The sequence below is a fragment of the Leopardus geoffroyi genome, chromosome A2 (assembly GCF_018350155.1).
Source record: "Leopardus geoffroyi isolate Oge1 chromosome A2, O.geoffroyi_Oge1_pat1.0, whole genome shotgun sequence".
NCBI lineage: Eukaryota > Metazoa > Chordata > Mammalia > Carnivora > Felidae > Leopardus > Leopardus geoffroyi.
In genome coordinates this window covers 79,248,859-79,263,172 of record NC_059331.1, presented here as the reverse complement: position 1 = coordinate 79,263,172, position 14,314 = coordinate 79,248,859, and the positions used below count along the sequence as shown (strand labels likewise).

Genomic DNA, 14,314 nt, shown 5'->3' with positions numbered 1-14,314 from the left:
GACTACTTTTAAAAGTGCAAACCTAGGTAGAGCATCATTTAAAGGATATAGAGCTTCAGTTTTATAAGATGACAAGTGCTCTGGACAGTGGTTGTACAATGTGAATGTACTTAACACCATCCTTAAAAATGGTTCAGATGATTCAATTTTATGTTATTTGTATTTAACTGCAGTTTAAAAAAAATGAAAAAGAAAGGGGGTATCTGGGTGGCTCATTGGTTAAGTGCCCGACTCTTACTTTCTGCTCAGGTCATGAACTCATGGCTTCGTGGGGTCGAGCCCCACATCGGGCTCTGCGCTGGCAGTGTGGAGCCTGCTTGGGATTCTCTCTCCTTCTCTCTGCCCCTCCCCACTCGTGCTGTCTCTGTCTTTCCCAAAATAAATAAATAAAAACTTAAAAAAAAAAATGAAAATACAGGTACATCAAGACACGTCCCTGTAAAACAAACTGGATGCATAGCCAAAACGCAGCACTCTATTGGTTGAAAATATCTGAGGGAAAAAAAGGGAAGGTCTCTCCCCGCCTCATCTGGCAACAATGGAATGCTCTAGTAGACAATGGAATGGCCATGAAGTGAAAGACTTTGAGGCCAAAGTACATGGTGAGTACAGCCAGTGGAGGTCTGGGCTGAGCAGCCTGAGAGGCTGGGGAAGGCTTCCTCAGAGAGAGAATGTGGCCTGGGCCGTGCACAATGAGAAGCATTCACATGAGGGGAAGGATCTAGAAGTGGAGGACCCCACAGAGTCAGAGACTGGGACTAGGAAGGAGCATGGCTTGTCTAAGGCTGTGAGGGGCAAGCCCCCTGTGGCATTTGGAGGGGTGAGGCACAGAGGGCCTGGAATACTGCATTAGCTATAGTCGCCGGAGAAATGATGAAAGGTTTTCACTTGAGGAACAACCTGATAAAATGAGACTTTTCAGGAGATTAATTTTGAAGTGGTATGCAGGAGGATGGAGTCAGGGAGACCAATTAAGCAGCTATTATAAAAAATCTAGCTATGAGGCAGGCTAGCCTAGGATGGGGGCAGGGAGAGTGGAAAGAAATGGAGAGGTGTAGAGAATCACTCTTCAGACGAGAGAGGGAAGGGAGGAGGAAGGGAAGGGGGCTTTTCTGAAGACAATGGAGAAGGGAAGATACAAAGAAGGTCTGCGCTTGCCTAGGGGAGTCTTGGGGTGCAGTGAGGACACCTGTGGGAGGCCGTCCAGTGTGGCACACTAGAGGAGTGAGCTGAGTACTCTGTGGAGAAGAGGCCAGGACTGGAGGCAGGCACGCCAGAGTCACCACACAGAGGGAACCTCTGTGGTGTGAGTAGGGAGCGGGGTTAGGCTGACCCTGGAGGGAGCAGACAGGACACAGAGCCGGCAGAAGATGCATTAAAATGGGCATCACCAAAACTTTGGCAAAGAAAGTATAATTTCCAAAATGCTCTAGGGTAGTCTACTATTTAATGAAATCTCCAATAATTCCATTTGGAAAGAAAATAGCTCCCTAGTCTATTTAAGGCTGGGTTACTATTTATTGGGTTTACATAAAACTGAAGGTATCTCTATTTTCAATTGTCTTCTGCCATTAAGTATTTGGCCTGAGCCTCTGAAGGTGGCAGGACTCATCTGAATGAGTCCTGAAGAGAACATGGCTGTTCTCTCAGTCTTGCCCTGCTTCTCAAAAGATGGTGAGGAAGGCCCCAATGGTCAAGGTCAAGAACAAAGTGGAAGGGAACAGAAGCCTGGGGTCTAGGGATGTGGCTAATGGGGCCATCACTGGTGAGTAGGCCAAATGGAGTCAACCTCACCCAAATGTGACCAGTTTCACTTTCTGGTGTTTCTCTTTCTTCCAGCCAGTCTGGGCAGGTTCTGTCACGTGAGTAAGGTGCTTCATCCCACGATCTCTCGGCCCCTGCCAGAGGGATCAAACCACTGGCTGGCAGACCAAGGGGTCTGGGGCTTGTCAAAGGTCACCTGAAACCCCACACTATGAGGTGACTGAACAGGAGAGGGGACAGCACTGAAAAAGAAACACATATCAAGAGTTCTTCCGGTCTCTGAAACCACTGACAGAGAGAGAGAGAGAGAGAGAGTGTGTGAGAGAGAGAGAGACAGAGACAGAGAGAGGCAGAAACAACAGGTCGTCTAGGACGAGCCAGGTCATCACGTCTAAAAGGCTAACTGCTGTGGTTAATGAAGAGTAGGTGAAATCCAAAGTCATGGAACCAAACATGATCACATGGCCCTGGCCTCATGTGGGAGACGCATTCTGTGCCTTTCTCAGCTGCTCCAGTCCCTTCAGAGCCAGTGACAACTAGGGTTTCAGTGTGGCTAAGGAAGCAAAGGTCTTTCACACCCACTTAGCAGGCACATCACCCATCAAAAGGACACCTCTAAGGTGACAGGTACTAAAAAGCTATCTCTGTTCCATCATCCAAAGGAGTGCACCCTTCATGAAAACACTCACAACAGAGAAACCGAAAAGCAGCCTAGAAGATGTTCAAAAGGGGGGAAAAAAGAGAGAAATCACCACGGTAGATAGATGGCCCTGGGGTTGCCTGGCAACCATCTTTGCTAACACCTTCTCCCAAAAGAGAACAGTTTGAGTCAGCTCCTGAGATTTCCCTGAGGCCAGGGCTCCGACCACAGAGGCCCTAAAGCTGGGGCCCTGGGATAGGAAAGCAGTTCACTACAGGGGAGCCCTGGGGCCCTTTCGGCAGGCTTACCCACTTACCCACATGAAGGGGAAGGAAACGGGAACCATTCTGCTTAAAGGGACATGTTCTCCCTAGCAGGGCTGGTCCTAGGGTGAGAAGTGCCTCCTTAAATGTGTGTCCTGGGTGCCTGCCTGCCTCTTAGTCCTAACCTAGCTCCTGGGGTGATATTGTGACCCAATGCTTAAGAATGTGATCTCCGGAATAAGCCTGTCTCTGGGTTCAAATCCCAGTTCTATGACTTCCCAGCTGTATCACCTTGGGTAAATCACTTACCCTCTCTGAGCCTGTTTCCAGTCTTTAAAATGGGGTTGATACTGGTAATTGCCTCATAGGGTCGTCATGAGGATTACGTGAAAAAATGCACATTGAGCTCTGTGCCTGGCCCCTGGTCAATGCCCAATAAATGTCAGCTAGGATGGTTATTTTTAAAGACACATAAGCAGCTTCCTAGAACCCCTTAAACCAGACCTATGGAGTCAGAATCTCTGGGAGTGGTCTTGGTGGTTTTGTTTTTAAAGAGCTCCTCAAGAGATTCTCAAGGTGGACAGGATTGAGAACCACTTTTCATACCTAATAAACAGTGGTTCAGAAAGTTTGAGAAACAGCAAAGCCACCTGGGGAGCCTGTTTAAAATGCTGGGGCACCTGGGCGGCTCAGCCGATCGAGCGTCCGACTTTGGCTCAGGCCATGATCTCACAGTTCGTAGGTTTTAGCACTGCATTGGGCTCTGTGCTGACAGCTCAGAGCCTGGAGCCTGCTTTGGATTCTGTGTCTTCCTCTCTCTCTCTCTCTCTCTCTCTCTCTCTCTCTGCCTTTCCCCTGCTTGTACTCTATCTCTCTCTCTCTCTCAAAAATGAATAAACGTTAAAAAAAATTTTTAATGCATTTCTTTGCTCTACTCCTAGTCCTTCTGATTCAGTTTGACCACAGCCTGGAATGCTAAGGACCTAGAGATTTCAATGCAGGGTCCCCAGAATGACCACACTGATTTACTGAAACGGATTCACTTTCGAAAACTAACAACACAGGGACATCGGTTCCACTCCTTTTGATTTTGTTCCCGGCGTCCTCAAAGAACCAGGGATGAAGTGTTGACCAAGGGTGCCTACTGAACCCCAGGCACTCTGCTGGAGCAGTAAGGATGCTGCCTGGTGCCTAGAAGTGGCCGCAAAGAAGAGGACCCAAATGCCTGGTCAGGGCAGCAATCATCATAATAAAAGCTTACATTATTAAGTACCTACTGGATGCCAGATAGCACCTCATTTATTTTCTGCAAATGAGAAAACTGAGGTTCAGAGAAGTATCTCACCACCCAGCTAGTAAGCAGCAGAGGCAAGATCTACAAAACGCTCCGTGAAACTCGCCACTCTGCAACGCCAGGGCACTTCTGTGCTAACATATACATAACATAAAGTTTGCCACTTTAACCATTTTTTAAGCATACAGTTCAGAGGCATGAAGTATAATCACACTGTCTTGTAACTGTCACCACCATCCATCTCCAGAACTTACTCATCTTTCCCAATTGGAACTCTGTGCCCATTCAACACTAACTCTCCTGTTCCCCACCTCCCGGCCCCCGGCAACCACCATTCTACCACGTCTCTCTGAACGTAACTACTCTAGGAACCTCATGTAAGTGGAATACACAATATCTGCCCTTTCGTGCCCAACATACTCTTAAAAAGGGCCAGATTCCACCTTGGTCTGATGGGACCAAGCTACGAATGTGTCTCAGCCATCTTTATAATCTGGCTAGTGTCATCAGTTTGGGTGTCCTGTCTCTCCATGCCCACCCCAGGTACCCATGACCTACTGGCATGTTGAAGCAGGGCAGCTCCCCCACTCCAGCCAGAGAATCCCATGTAGCTCCAGAGACTGGATGCGCTGGTAACTGCTTCCATGCTCAAAGAACCTGTCCCTGAGTCACTTTTATCTTCCCCACTATGGTGACCTGGTACCACTTTGTCCTGCTCTAGTGAGTACTTAATTAGCTTCCTTCTTTTTCTTTAAGCACCTGATCCTTTAAAATTGGCAAGTGGCATTGTGTTATGAAACCACAGGTACAAGGATAAAGCATCTACATAAAAACAAAAGCTTTCCTCACAGTGGGATTCCAGCTTTACTTAGAGGCAACTGGGCAAGCCAAGTCTAGCCCCTGAATGGTAAGGATCCTCAGCCTTAGCCCACTTGCAGGAAGGGATTTCCCAGACTGTCATCATTAGTTCAAGTGCCTCAGGGTCCCAAGCCAGGTCCGTTTCGCTGAAGTGGCCAATCGGAGTTCTGCCACGGGAGAGAATGAGAGAGAGCCAGCCAAACAGCATCAGCCAGAGCGCACCATCGACACAACATTGCACCAAGAGTTTTAGGACAGAGAGACACGGAAGTCAGTCCTTGACATTGGGTTTCCACAATCTGGAGAAAAGGCCAACCCGCCGGCTGAGCTTCTCCCTCTCCATGATGGCTACATTTGATTACTGCAGTCACATTTGGACTCCCAGTGGTCAGGCCCCACAAATTTGCCCTGTTGAGGTGAGACTGCAGTGGGGACCTCCCGGAGTTGGATGTCCCCCTCACCCAGGGCTCTCTTTTCCCTGGTGGAGCCTTGGCTCAAGGCAATCTGTCCATGCGATGCTGCATCGGCCTGGCGGAGAGGGAGGGGGCAATGCAGTCAGGGAGCAGGGCTCCTCTGACCCTCCACGGGGGTCTGTCTTGGTCTGTGTGGTGCCGGGGGTGCGTCAGCTCACCCCCACGTTCTGGGATTCTCCCAGTGGTGCCTTGTCCACGGATAGTTGTTAGTTGCTCTTGTGAGGAGGAGTGAGGTCAGGAACGACCCATGTCACCATTTTGGTGGCATCGCTCCTATTACAGTCACTAAATGATCCTGGTTTGCAGTGTAAATGGTGGGCTACCTCAGAGCATGGGGTCCCAGGTAAAAGGGAGTTGACTGGGACAGGGTCTCACTGCGTCTGCCTCTACTGTTTTATGTCATAAATGAAACGAAGTGTCATGAATGGAAGGTTGGCCCAAAGGATATAAACACAACGTCCACAGAAAACCATGCAGAAACCGAATCTGCCTCACTTTTCTAAATCAATTCTGACCAGAGACAGCCAGCCCCTGACAACGACTGGCTGGAGTGAGCATGCCCTTATGGTCCTAAATAATGCCACAGACCACTTGGAGCACAGCTCAGCAGCCCTCAGGAATCAGACTTCCTCTGCCCTTCCTATTTTCTAGTCCTTAACACGGAAATCCTGAAACCAGCTGCTTTGCTCTCCATCATGTGCATCCCCATTGCAGACAAATCCCATGGGTAATCAAACTGCACAGAACGCCAGTTGTATTTCCAGCCTGACTTTAAATATAAATATAAACTGAAGTCCTTAATGCTTCATCATGGTGCTTTTGACATCAGGGGCCACCATCTAATAAACGCCGTCATTATCAGAATCAGCACCTCAGGGTCTCCTCTACCCACAGTGAGGGAGGGTGGGCCACCCAGAATTAGAACCTGAACTCACTACTGTCACTATTTAGGACAGACTGGAACTGAAGGTTTGAAGGAGTCATCTTGGAAACCTTGGGAGGAGAGCTTCTTGAGGGAGGGATGGGGACTTCTCTCTTTAGACCCTCTAAGTGTAGCCCATTGCTGGGGGATAGTCACAGGTCTGTATACGCCTGCTGAGTATTCAGTTTGGCCGACTCACCTGGAATGTAGGCCTAAGACACAGACCAGAGGGTAGCAGAGTATTTCTGTGAATACCTCAGTCTACGTTTCTTGTGTTCTTACTTTTCCAGCCTCACCTTACACCAGTAATTCTCCATCAGGGTGATTTTGCCCCAGCCCAGGGGAACTTTGGCAACGTCTAGAGATGTTTTTGGGAGAGGAGCCTCTGGACTCTACTTGTAGAGGCCAGGGACGCTGCTAAACACCCTGCAATGCACGCGACAGTCCCCACCATGAAGAAGCAGTACCGCAGCTGAGAAACTTCGTTCATATTCTCTGCTTTGCTAGCTTCAGTCTAGTGCCAGCCTTTTTTCTTTCTAGAACATTCTATACACTCTTACACTTTGGGCCTTCACGCATGTTGCTTCCTTTAACTCCACCTTGGCCAGCCCTGGAAGCACATGGAAACTTCCATTCATCCTCTAGGTTTTAGCGTAAATAAAATTTCCTCGGGGAGGCCTTCACTGAGCCCCTAATGTAAGCTAGGTCCCTCCAACATGGCTTTCAATGGCACCCTGATTTTCCCTATCAGAGCACTCACCACGGTCACCATGACTTCTCACACTTGCCTTTGCCACTAGGTTGGAAGAGCCATGAGGCAGGGGCTGTGCTTTTCCACTGCCGTATCCCCAGGCCTCGTCCGGTGCCGGCACATTGTGACAGCATACTCGGTCTCAAACGCACGATGCAGACCAAGCTAAGCAGGACACTCAGGGGCTTAAGTTATGATGCCATCACATGGGCACACCCAAAAGAGAATGCGGTAGCTCTGTATGCACTGATAAGGACCGCTCTGTAAGATGAATGGATATGGCAAGACACCAGGCAGTACCTATAGTATGCTAGCATCTGTGTTGGGTAAGCGAGAAGGAAAAACGTATGCGTATCTACTGGAAGCAACTGGGGACAGGGGGAGGAGGGAGGCTTCCTTTTCACTGCACACCTTCTTGAATTTCATAACCCACGCACATTATTAAAGAAAACAAGAAGCATTTAAATGAGTGTGGGTATGTATAAAAGTCTACATCTTCTTGAAACTAAAAAAAAAAAATTATTCATGTAGAATGATATCCGATGAGAACCCAGCACAGGGAACTGTGCGTAGAAGCCAAATTCACATACAGCATTTCAAAGTGTGCCCACCCTGTCTGACTTCCTGTTTTGGAAGGAGCCAGAGTCCACATGAAGACACAGCCACATGGAAATGCTTGTATGTGTAATGGATACTCATTTTATGAGGCGCCTGGGTGGTTCCCAGTCAGTTAAACGTCTGACTCTTGATTTCGGCTCACGGCCGTGGAATCAAGACCTGTGTCGGGCTCTGTGCTGGGCGTGGAGCCTGCTTAAGATTCTTTCCCTCTCCCTCTGCCCCTCTCCCCTGCTTGCACGCACTCTTTCTCTCTCTCAAATAAAAAATAAAAAATAAAAAAATAAAGAGGTACTCATTTTAGAAGCTTTATATTTTCAGAACTAGATGGCTTTGGAAACACGTTCTCTCTGCTTCGCGGTCTTGGTCGTGGAACCCCTCTACCCCATCAGTTGGGGGCAACTCCAAAGCTAATTCACTCTCCAAGCCCTTCTTCTCCTTCCCAGCTTTCCTCCCTACCACCTGGAGGCCCCTCTGTCTCTCCTGTCCTTTCATCCCAAATGCTGGGGCTGGGAGAGATGAGAGAGATGATAATGAAATGCCAAAGCCAACAAATTGTTGCTGCTTGTTAGCAAAAGAGGAGGCAGGTAGGCTTAATGGAGAAGGAAGTTGAAATTAATGGCAAAAATGAGGTTTATCTGTGTAATCTGTGGACTTGGTCTCTCCCCATCTCCTATTAGCATAGATACGGAGGTGTCTGTATAATGACAAAGGGGAGCTGTCCGCACTTTCCCATAAATCTCCACCACCTGTCGCTGGGTCCCTGGCTCGGTGTCCAGGAACACTTCACTCTTACCAGGTCACTTGCCATCCTTCCCTCCAATTTGCCACAACGGCAAGACTGCTAAACCTGAACTGAACATGTTCCCATGCTCCCTGCTTCTGCTGTGTTCCCCCCAACTCTGCCAGCATCTCAGGAGAGCAGCAAAGTCTCACCATCACGGCAAGGTCTTACAGGACCCTGAGCACCTTTCACATTGGAAGCGTTCCACAAGTGTACCTCCATCAAAGCAAAACATCTGGGAACATGAAAACACAAATGCCCAAAGTAACAAGCATAGGCTTCCAAAAGGCCCAAACAAGGATCTATTGAGGACTTTCTTGTCTCAGTGACCAGATAAACAACTTATCGATCATTTTCTAAATTATTGTTTACATCTCACCTGTCCTCAGAACTCTGTAAACACTTCTTAGCCTCAGGCCTGAACCTGCCTAAATATTTTTTCTACCACTTGGTAAAAACTTATCAAACTACGTATCCACTGTGCACCATTAAATACATGGATGTCACAGAAATCTTTTTTTTTTTTAAATCACTAGCTTTATAAAATTATGATAACCTGGTTTATGATGAAAATGAAATTTCTGATACAGTAATCTCTCTTCCATTTGTCACTGGTTAGTTAAAAATCCAAGTTAATCATAATAATAAAGTTTTCTAGAAATAGCTTCATTAATAAATGATAAGCATAATCATTATAACAGTTAAAAAAAAAAAGGACAAAGGCAAACAGTAAGCGCTTACTATGTGCTGGGTCCTTTTGTAATATCTCAGTCAATCCTCACAACCCTGTTACTATCTCCATTGTATAGAGTTCGGGGCACTTATGCACCACATGCACCCCGTTCCTTGGTTAGGAATTGACAAGCTTAAAAAAAGTTCAGGTGAGACAATGAGAAAAGAAGACCATCCTTCTCCATCACAGCGCTTTTCCCCAATTAGCTGGAAAAAAAGTCTTCAGATAAATCTCCGAAGCTAGAGAGAAGATTATTTTAAAAGGTTAACTAGATGAATAGCCTTCCTTGGAATTTTCTATCCTAGCTGAATTTCACATCTTAGATTAGGCTAATAAGATTCCTGGGACCCCTCCTCTTAAGGAATCTCAGTGCCTCATTGGTCCACATTGATTGAAGCCAACTTACTCTCCCCTCTAGGCAACACACATCCCTGGGTTTTGAATTCAGATCCTCAGTTTTCTCAGAGTCCTCAAGACCACATGGCATTTACAATCTATTCACAGAATATGCTTGTTTATGAAAGACAGTGATGTTTACCACCAGGAGAAGATACAATGAGAAGACAGACCCACTGTGTAGTAGTTTCAGATATTTTTAACAGGAAGGCTTCGTTTTTTGTTGTTGTTTCTTAAAAAACAGCCTGTCTGGCATGGCTCCATTTCAAATAGAAGTACATTCAGTAGGAAAAGTCAGGTTCAGCAGTCTCAAAGGGATCTTGGGCGACTGTTTAATCCCACTCCCTTCCTTTATAAGTGAGAGAAGGGGCCCAGGGAAGGGAAGGTCATATATGACCTATGTTCCCAAGGTCATATAGGGGAACTGTAGGAAGATGACCCAAAGCCCTCTCTCGGGCTCCTTTGGCGCTCCGGCTGCCCTCCGCATAACCCCATGCAACCATGTTCAAGCACGGGTCAGCACACCTTCCGAACCCAGGTGTTGATCTGGCAAGGTGGAAAAATGTTTGCCAAATTCCTGTCAACTGTGCTTTTAGCTAACTTTGGATGAAATAACATTAATGTGAAGAATTCCTTACAGAAATTCTGAAGCGTTAACATTTCACACTGATACAGGTGAATGGAAGCCAAAAAAGGTGAAAGAGGAATGAAGAAGGAAGTATATTCCAATAATCAGGTTATTCAAAACCACTGCAAGTCCTTCCTGGGTCTTCTGAAGCTGTGGCCAGACACAAGCAGAAGGCGATACTATGTTTCTTCTTTTGCATTTCCAGGCTAACTCTCCTCCCTGAGCTTAGTCTACAAAACATATCACATGGTGACAATATTCACAGCAGCTTTATTCACTACAGCTAAAAGGTGGAAACGAGCCCAACGTCCATCAACAGGTGGCTGGATAAATAAAACATGCACACGATGGAATATTATTTAGCCCTAAAAAGGAACGAAATTCCAACACATGCTATGGCATGGATGAACGATGAAAATGTTATGCTAAGCGAAATGAGAGATGGGGAGGGAGAGATAGAGGGGTGGGAGAGGGAGAGAGAGAGAATCTAAAATAGGCAACTTCATAATAGAGACAGAAGATAGACCAGAGGTTACCAGAGGGCGGAGGGAGAGCTATTGTATAATGGGTACAGGGTATCTGGTTGGGATGATGAAAAATTCAGAAAATGTCCAGTGATGATGGTTGTATAACATTGTAAATGTACTTGGTATCCCCAGATTGTACTTTTGGAAGTGGGTTAAAATGGTAAATTTTATGTTAAAATTTTTTACCACAATTTAAAACATCACATTAAAAAGTGGATCATGCCCCTTCATTTCTCAGTTAGAATTCCTACCCTTTCTTTTATTCACTCACAGCCATTAAAGCCCAAACTTCTTTTCAAGACTTGCTTCCTACCAATAGTGCCATGGTCAATGTGTGTGTTTCACACACATGGATAGACACGATCACATCGAAGCCCCTTTGTGTCCTGGAGACCCATCCACAAACACGTGTCCACCTTGAAGCCACCCACGTGGGGACTCCAACAAGAAGGCCCATGGCAAGACTAATGCAACCAGTGTTTCTGGAGATCCCCGCAACCAAACATCCCAACACGGAGTCCCAGCTCGACCCTTAAATTCCTCACCACGGGGGGAACAGGTATTTAGTGCTGTATACTCTCCCTGTAAAGAAAACTATATGCACATACCAGGGAGACCTTCAGGGATTGCTAACCCAAGCCTGCTCCTCCAGGCCCACGAACAAAGAGATTTCAGCCCATACGTGGCTATTCGGTGAACTCAGCAATTGCACGTTACACTGAACAGTGGGTGCCCTTAATGCAAACGCATATAATTAGGAGCTAAATCTTTGTACCTTTACAGGACAAAGGCTATAATAACCAGGATGTACCACTTGTGACTTCTGAGGAGAGTAGAGCTTTTCATTTTTCCTTTAAAAAATCTATTTCTCACAAGGCGAAGAGCATCTGAGAGCAAGAGTCTTTTGAAAACAGAAGCAGGAAGGAGGGTGCAGAATATGAGTTTTGTGTGCTATGGTCACAATCTATCACCCAGGCCTGAGAGGTGCCAATGGGTGCCCTACCACAACCTCTGTTCAACTTTAAGGTTTCACAACCTCGTCTTCTTCTGCGAAAACCTTGGCATTGCCAGGGGCCTGAACACCGAGTCCCATAAGCTCTTAAAGATTTCCAGAGTTCATAAAGAAAAACAATCCCTAGTGATACTTTCCATCGTCAACATACATGGGCGTTTAGCGCAAATAAGCTGCCACTTGTAAGAAGTCCACTCGACATCACTCCTTTGCATGTCCTAAAGACACATGGCAAGATCACACTAAGATGTTTAGAGGCAAGCATCTTTTGAATAAGGTTTCGTTCCCAAAGTGCTTAATTAGCAGGAACACTATGCTAAAGAACTGTCCTTGAATATGCATGCATTTTAACCTCCATGCTATTTTTTCTAAAGCACAAATTTTCCTCTCCCTGAATGGTCAGGAGATCACTGGGCACAGAAAACCGACAGTCTTAGGTGTTGATCCACAAAATGAGGTCTGTCTTTCCAAGTAGGTTTTAACTGCCTTACAGGGAGATATCCTGGTTTATGAGGGAGACCATTCTTTGGAGTCTTTCCTCCATTCGTTTTGGATGAGCAATGCTCCCACGGCCTAGTTATGGCTGAACTCCTTCCACACTTCCCACCAACCTCTTCTGCCCCCTCACGCCTTCCTCCCACCCCAATTCCAGCCAACCATGTTTACAAGACACCCAGTTAGTAAATCACAATTCAAATGAACCCATCCATTTGTTCGGCAGAAAGTGGCCTCTGGAGTCGCTCCATGTGAATAGGCCAGAGTTACATATGGCAGGCCCGCAAACGCGAACAGGATATGATTTATTTATGACGACCATGTGTGTTTGATGCCCAGTTCCAGCAGGCTGTGGCTCCCCTCCCCTGCCTCAGTCTGGGATGACCTATCTACTCACTGTGTCCCATTTCAGGTACTGTATTTCCACGCTGGGGACACAGAGATGGGCGACCGGCTGGGGGCTGCACACACAGATGTCCCGAACCCTGCTGGCCACGTAACAATCTGTGACCACACACAAAGTGGGCCAAACATAACTTGCTGCAAAGGTTTGCCGTGTACAATGGTTTCCAGGGGAAAGTGGAGAAGTGGCGGCTGGAACCAATGACCATGTGGGGCTCATTAAATTGTTCTGTATTTACCTATAAGGAAGGCTGGGATGCCGGCGAGGGGAGCCCTGCTCCTCATTTCAGAGATTTCAACACCCCCCCCGCCCCCCATCATTTGGCAGTGATGCTCCAAAGGTGAATGGCAGATCTGCATCAGAAGGTCCAAACGTGGACCTCAACTAAAGTGCTGTAAACTTCTGCCTTCCACAGTCTCCCCCCTGCCCCCCCCCAGTTGTATTTATACTTTGAAAGAAGTTAACATGAAGCAGTAGTCACCTGGGCGTGCTCGATTTTTGACAAGCCTTAGTCACTCTGTACCCAGCAGAACAATTCACATTATAGTCGAAATCCTGTGAAGATTGTGCCACACATGCTAACACTAAAATGCCAGTAGCTCCACTTACCTTCTTTATTAAGCCTCATAACCTCCCTGCTTTTTCCACCCTCTTTTCCAGCCTCTTCTAAATCTACATCTGCAGATGAAAAAGAAAAGGAAAAAAAAGAGAATGAGGAAAGAAAAAAAAAAAAAGATCAAAAAGGGGGGAAAAAGCCAAAGTCAAGGGGGGCAGGGAGAGTGTTTATTTGCAAACAGATCGATATAAATACTGTACATGAAAATCTTTCAAAAACTGACAATGCAACATTTTCTCCCAAGTCCGGATTGCCATCTACCTGGCCCAGATAGGTACCAAAAAAAACTATGCAACCAGCAACAGAGTAGCCTTTTAAACAGATACACCGTGGGGCTGTGAAAGCCCACCCCGCGGGCTGCCACGGGGAGCCGGGCACAGACAGACAGACAGACAGCCCTGGCAGCAGGGCCTCTCTCTGTGCATTGATGATCTGTCTCTGTGTGTATTTATTTAGAGAGAGAGGGAGAAGCATGGAGGACACCGGGGGCCACTCTCTCTCTCACACACACACTTTTTCCCAGTGGCTCTAGGTGAATGGAAAGGTTACAGGATAATAAAAGGAGGAGGAGGCGGTGGGGTTCTTACTGTCGGAGCAGTGTAATTTGGCGGCGTCGATCCAGGAGGACCAGGGTTTGCCCAGAAACGCCTCCGGACTGGGCACTTTGCGATCCAGTGTCGCCATTGCTCTTCCTTCTTGTTGCTTTTTCCCTGTTCCTTCGGCAGCAGCAGCCGAGAGACACGGGATTCGAGAACGCTCCGACGTCATCTTCGGAACGTTCCGACATTGAGTGCTCTGAAAGGGGGAGGGAGGGAGGGACGGGAGGAGGGAGCGGAGAGGCGGCGGAGGAGGGGAGAGCGAGCGAGGGGGAGGAGCCGGAGCCGGCGCTCGGCGCCCGGGGCCGGCAGGGCTCGGCCCGGCGGTGCGCGGCCGCCAGAGGCAGCAGAGAGGCGCCTGCAGCTCGCCGCGCGCCCGCCCGCCCGCCGCCTGCCGGCCCGCCCGCCGGGGGAGGGGCCGCGCGCCGGGCCAGCGCCGCGTGCCGGGGCCCGAGGCTGCAGCGCGCGCGGGCGCCGAGCTGCTGCGGCGCCACCGCCGCCGCCACCGCCTGCGCCCGGCGTCTGGAGCCCGGATCGGAGGGGC

At 47.9% G+C, this 14,314-nt stretch overlaps 1 protein-coding gene across 6 annotated transcripts in view; it reads right to left on the bottom strand.

The window, feature by feature from the left end:
- ATXN7L1 (ataxin 7 like 1) overlaps positions 1 to 13,985 on the bottom strand; it is a 248,296-nt gene extending 234,311 nt beyond the window's left edge. For 2 of the 6 annotated variants that reach the window (XM_045494477.1, XM_045494479.1), the window contains exons 1-2: positions 13,762 to 13,972; positions 13,168 to 13,236 (exon numbers count right to left, since the gene is read on the bottom strand). In XM_045494477.1, the coding sequence (XP_045350433.1) occupies positions 13,168 to 13,236; positions 13,762 to 13,942 (250 nt within the window). In that variant the 5' untranslated portion in view covers positions 13,943 to 13,972. Of the gene's footprint in view, positions 1 to 13,167; positions 13,237 to 13,761 lie in introns of all 6 variants that reach the window. The other 4 variants (XM_045494489.1, XM_045494478.1, XM_045494483.1 and 1 more) reach the window with 4 other exon arrangements.
- Positions 13,986 to 14,314: the final 329 nt, after the last annotated feature.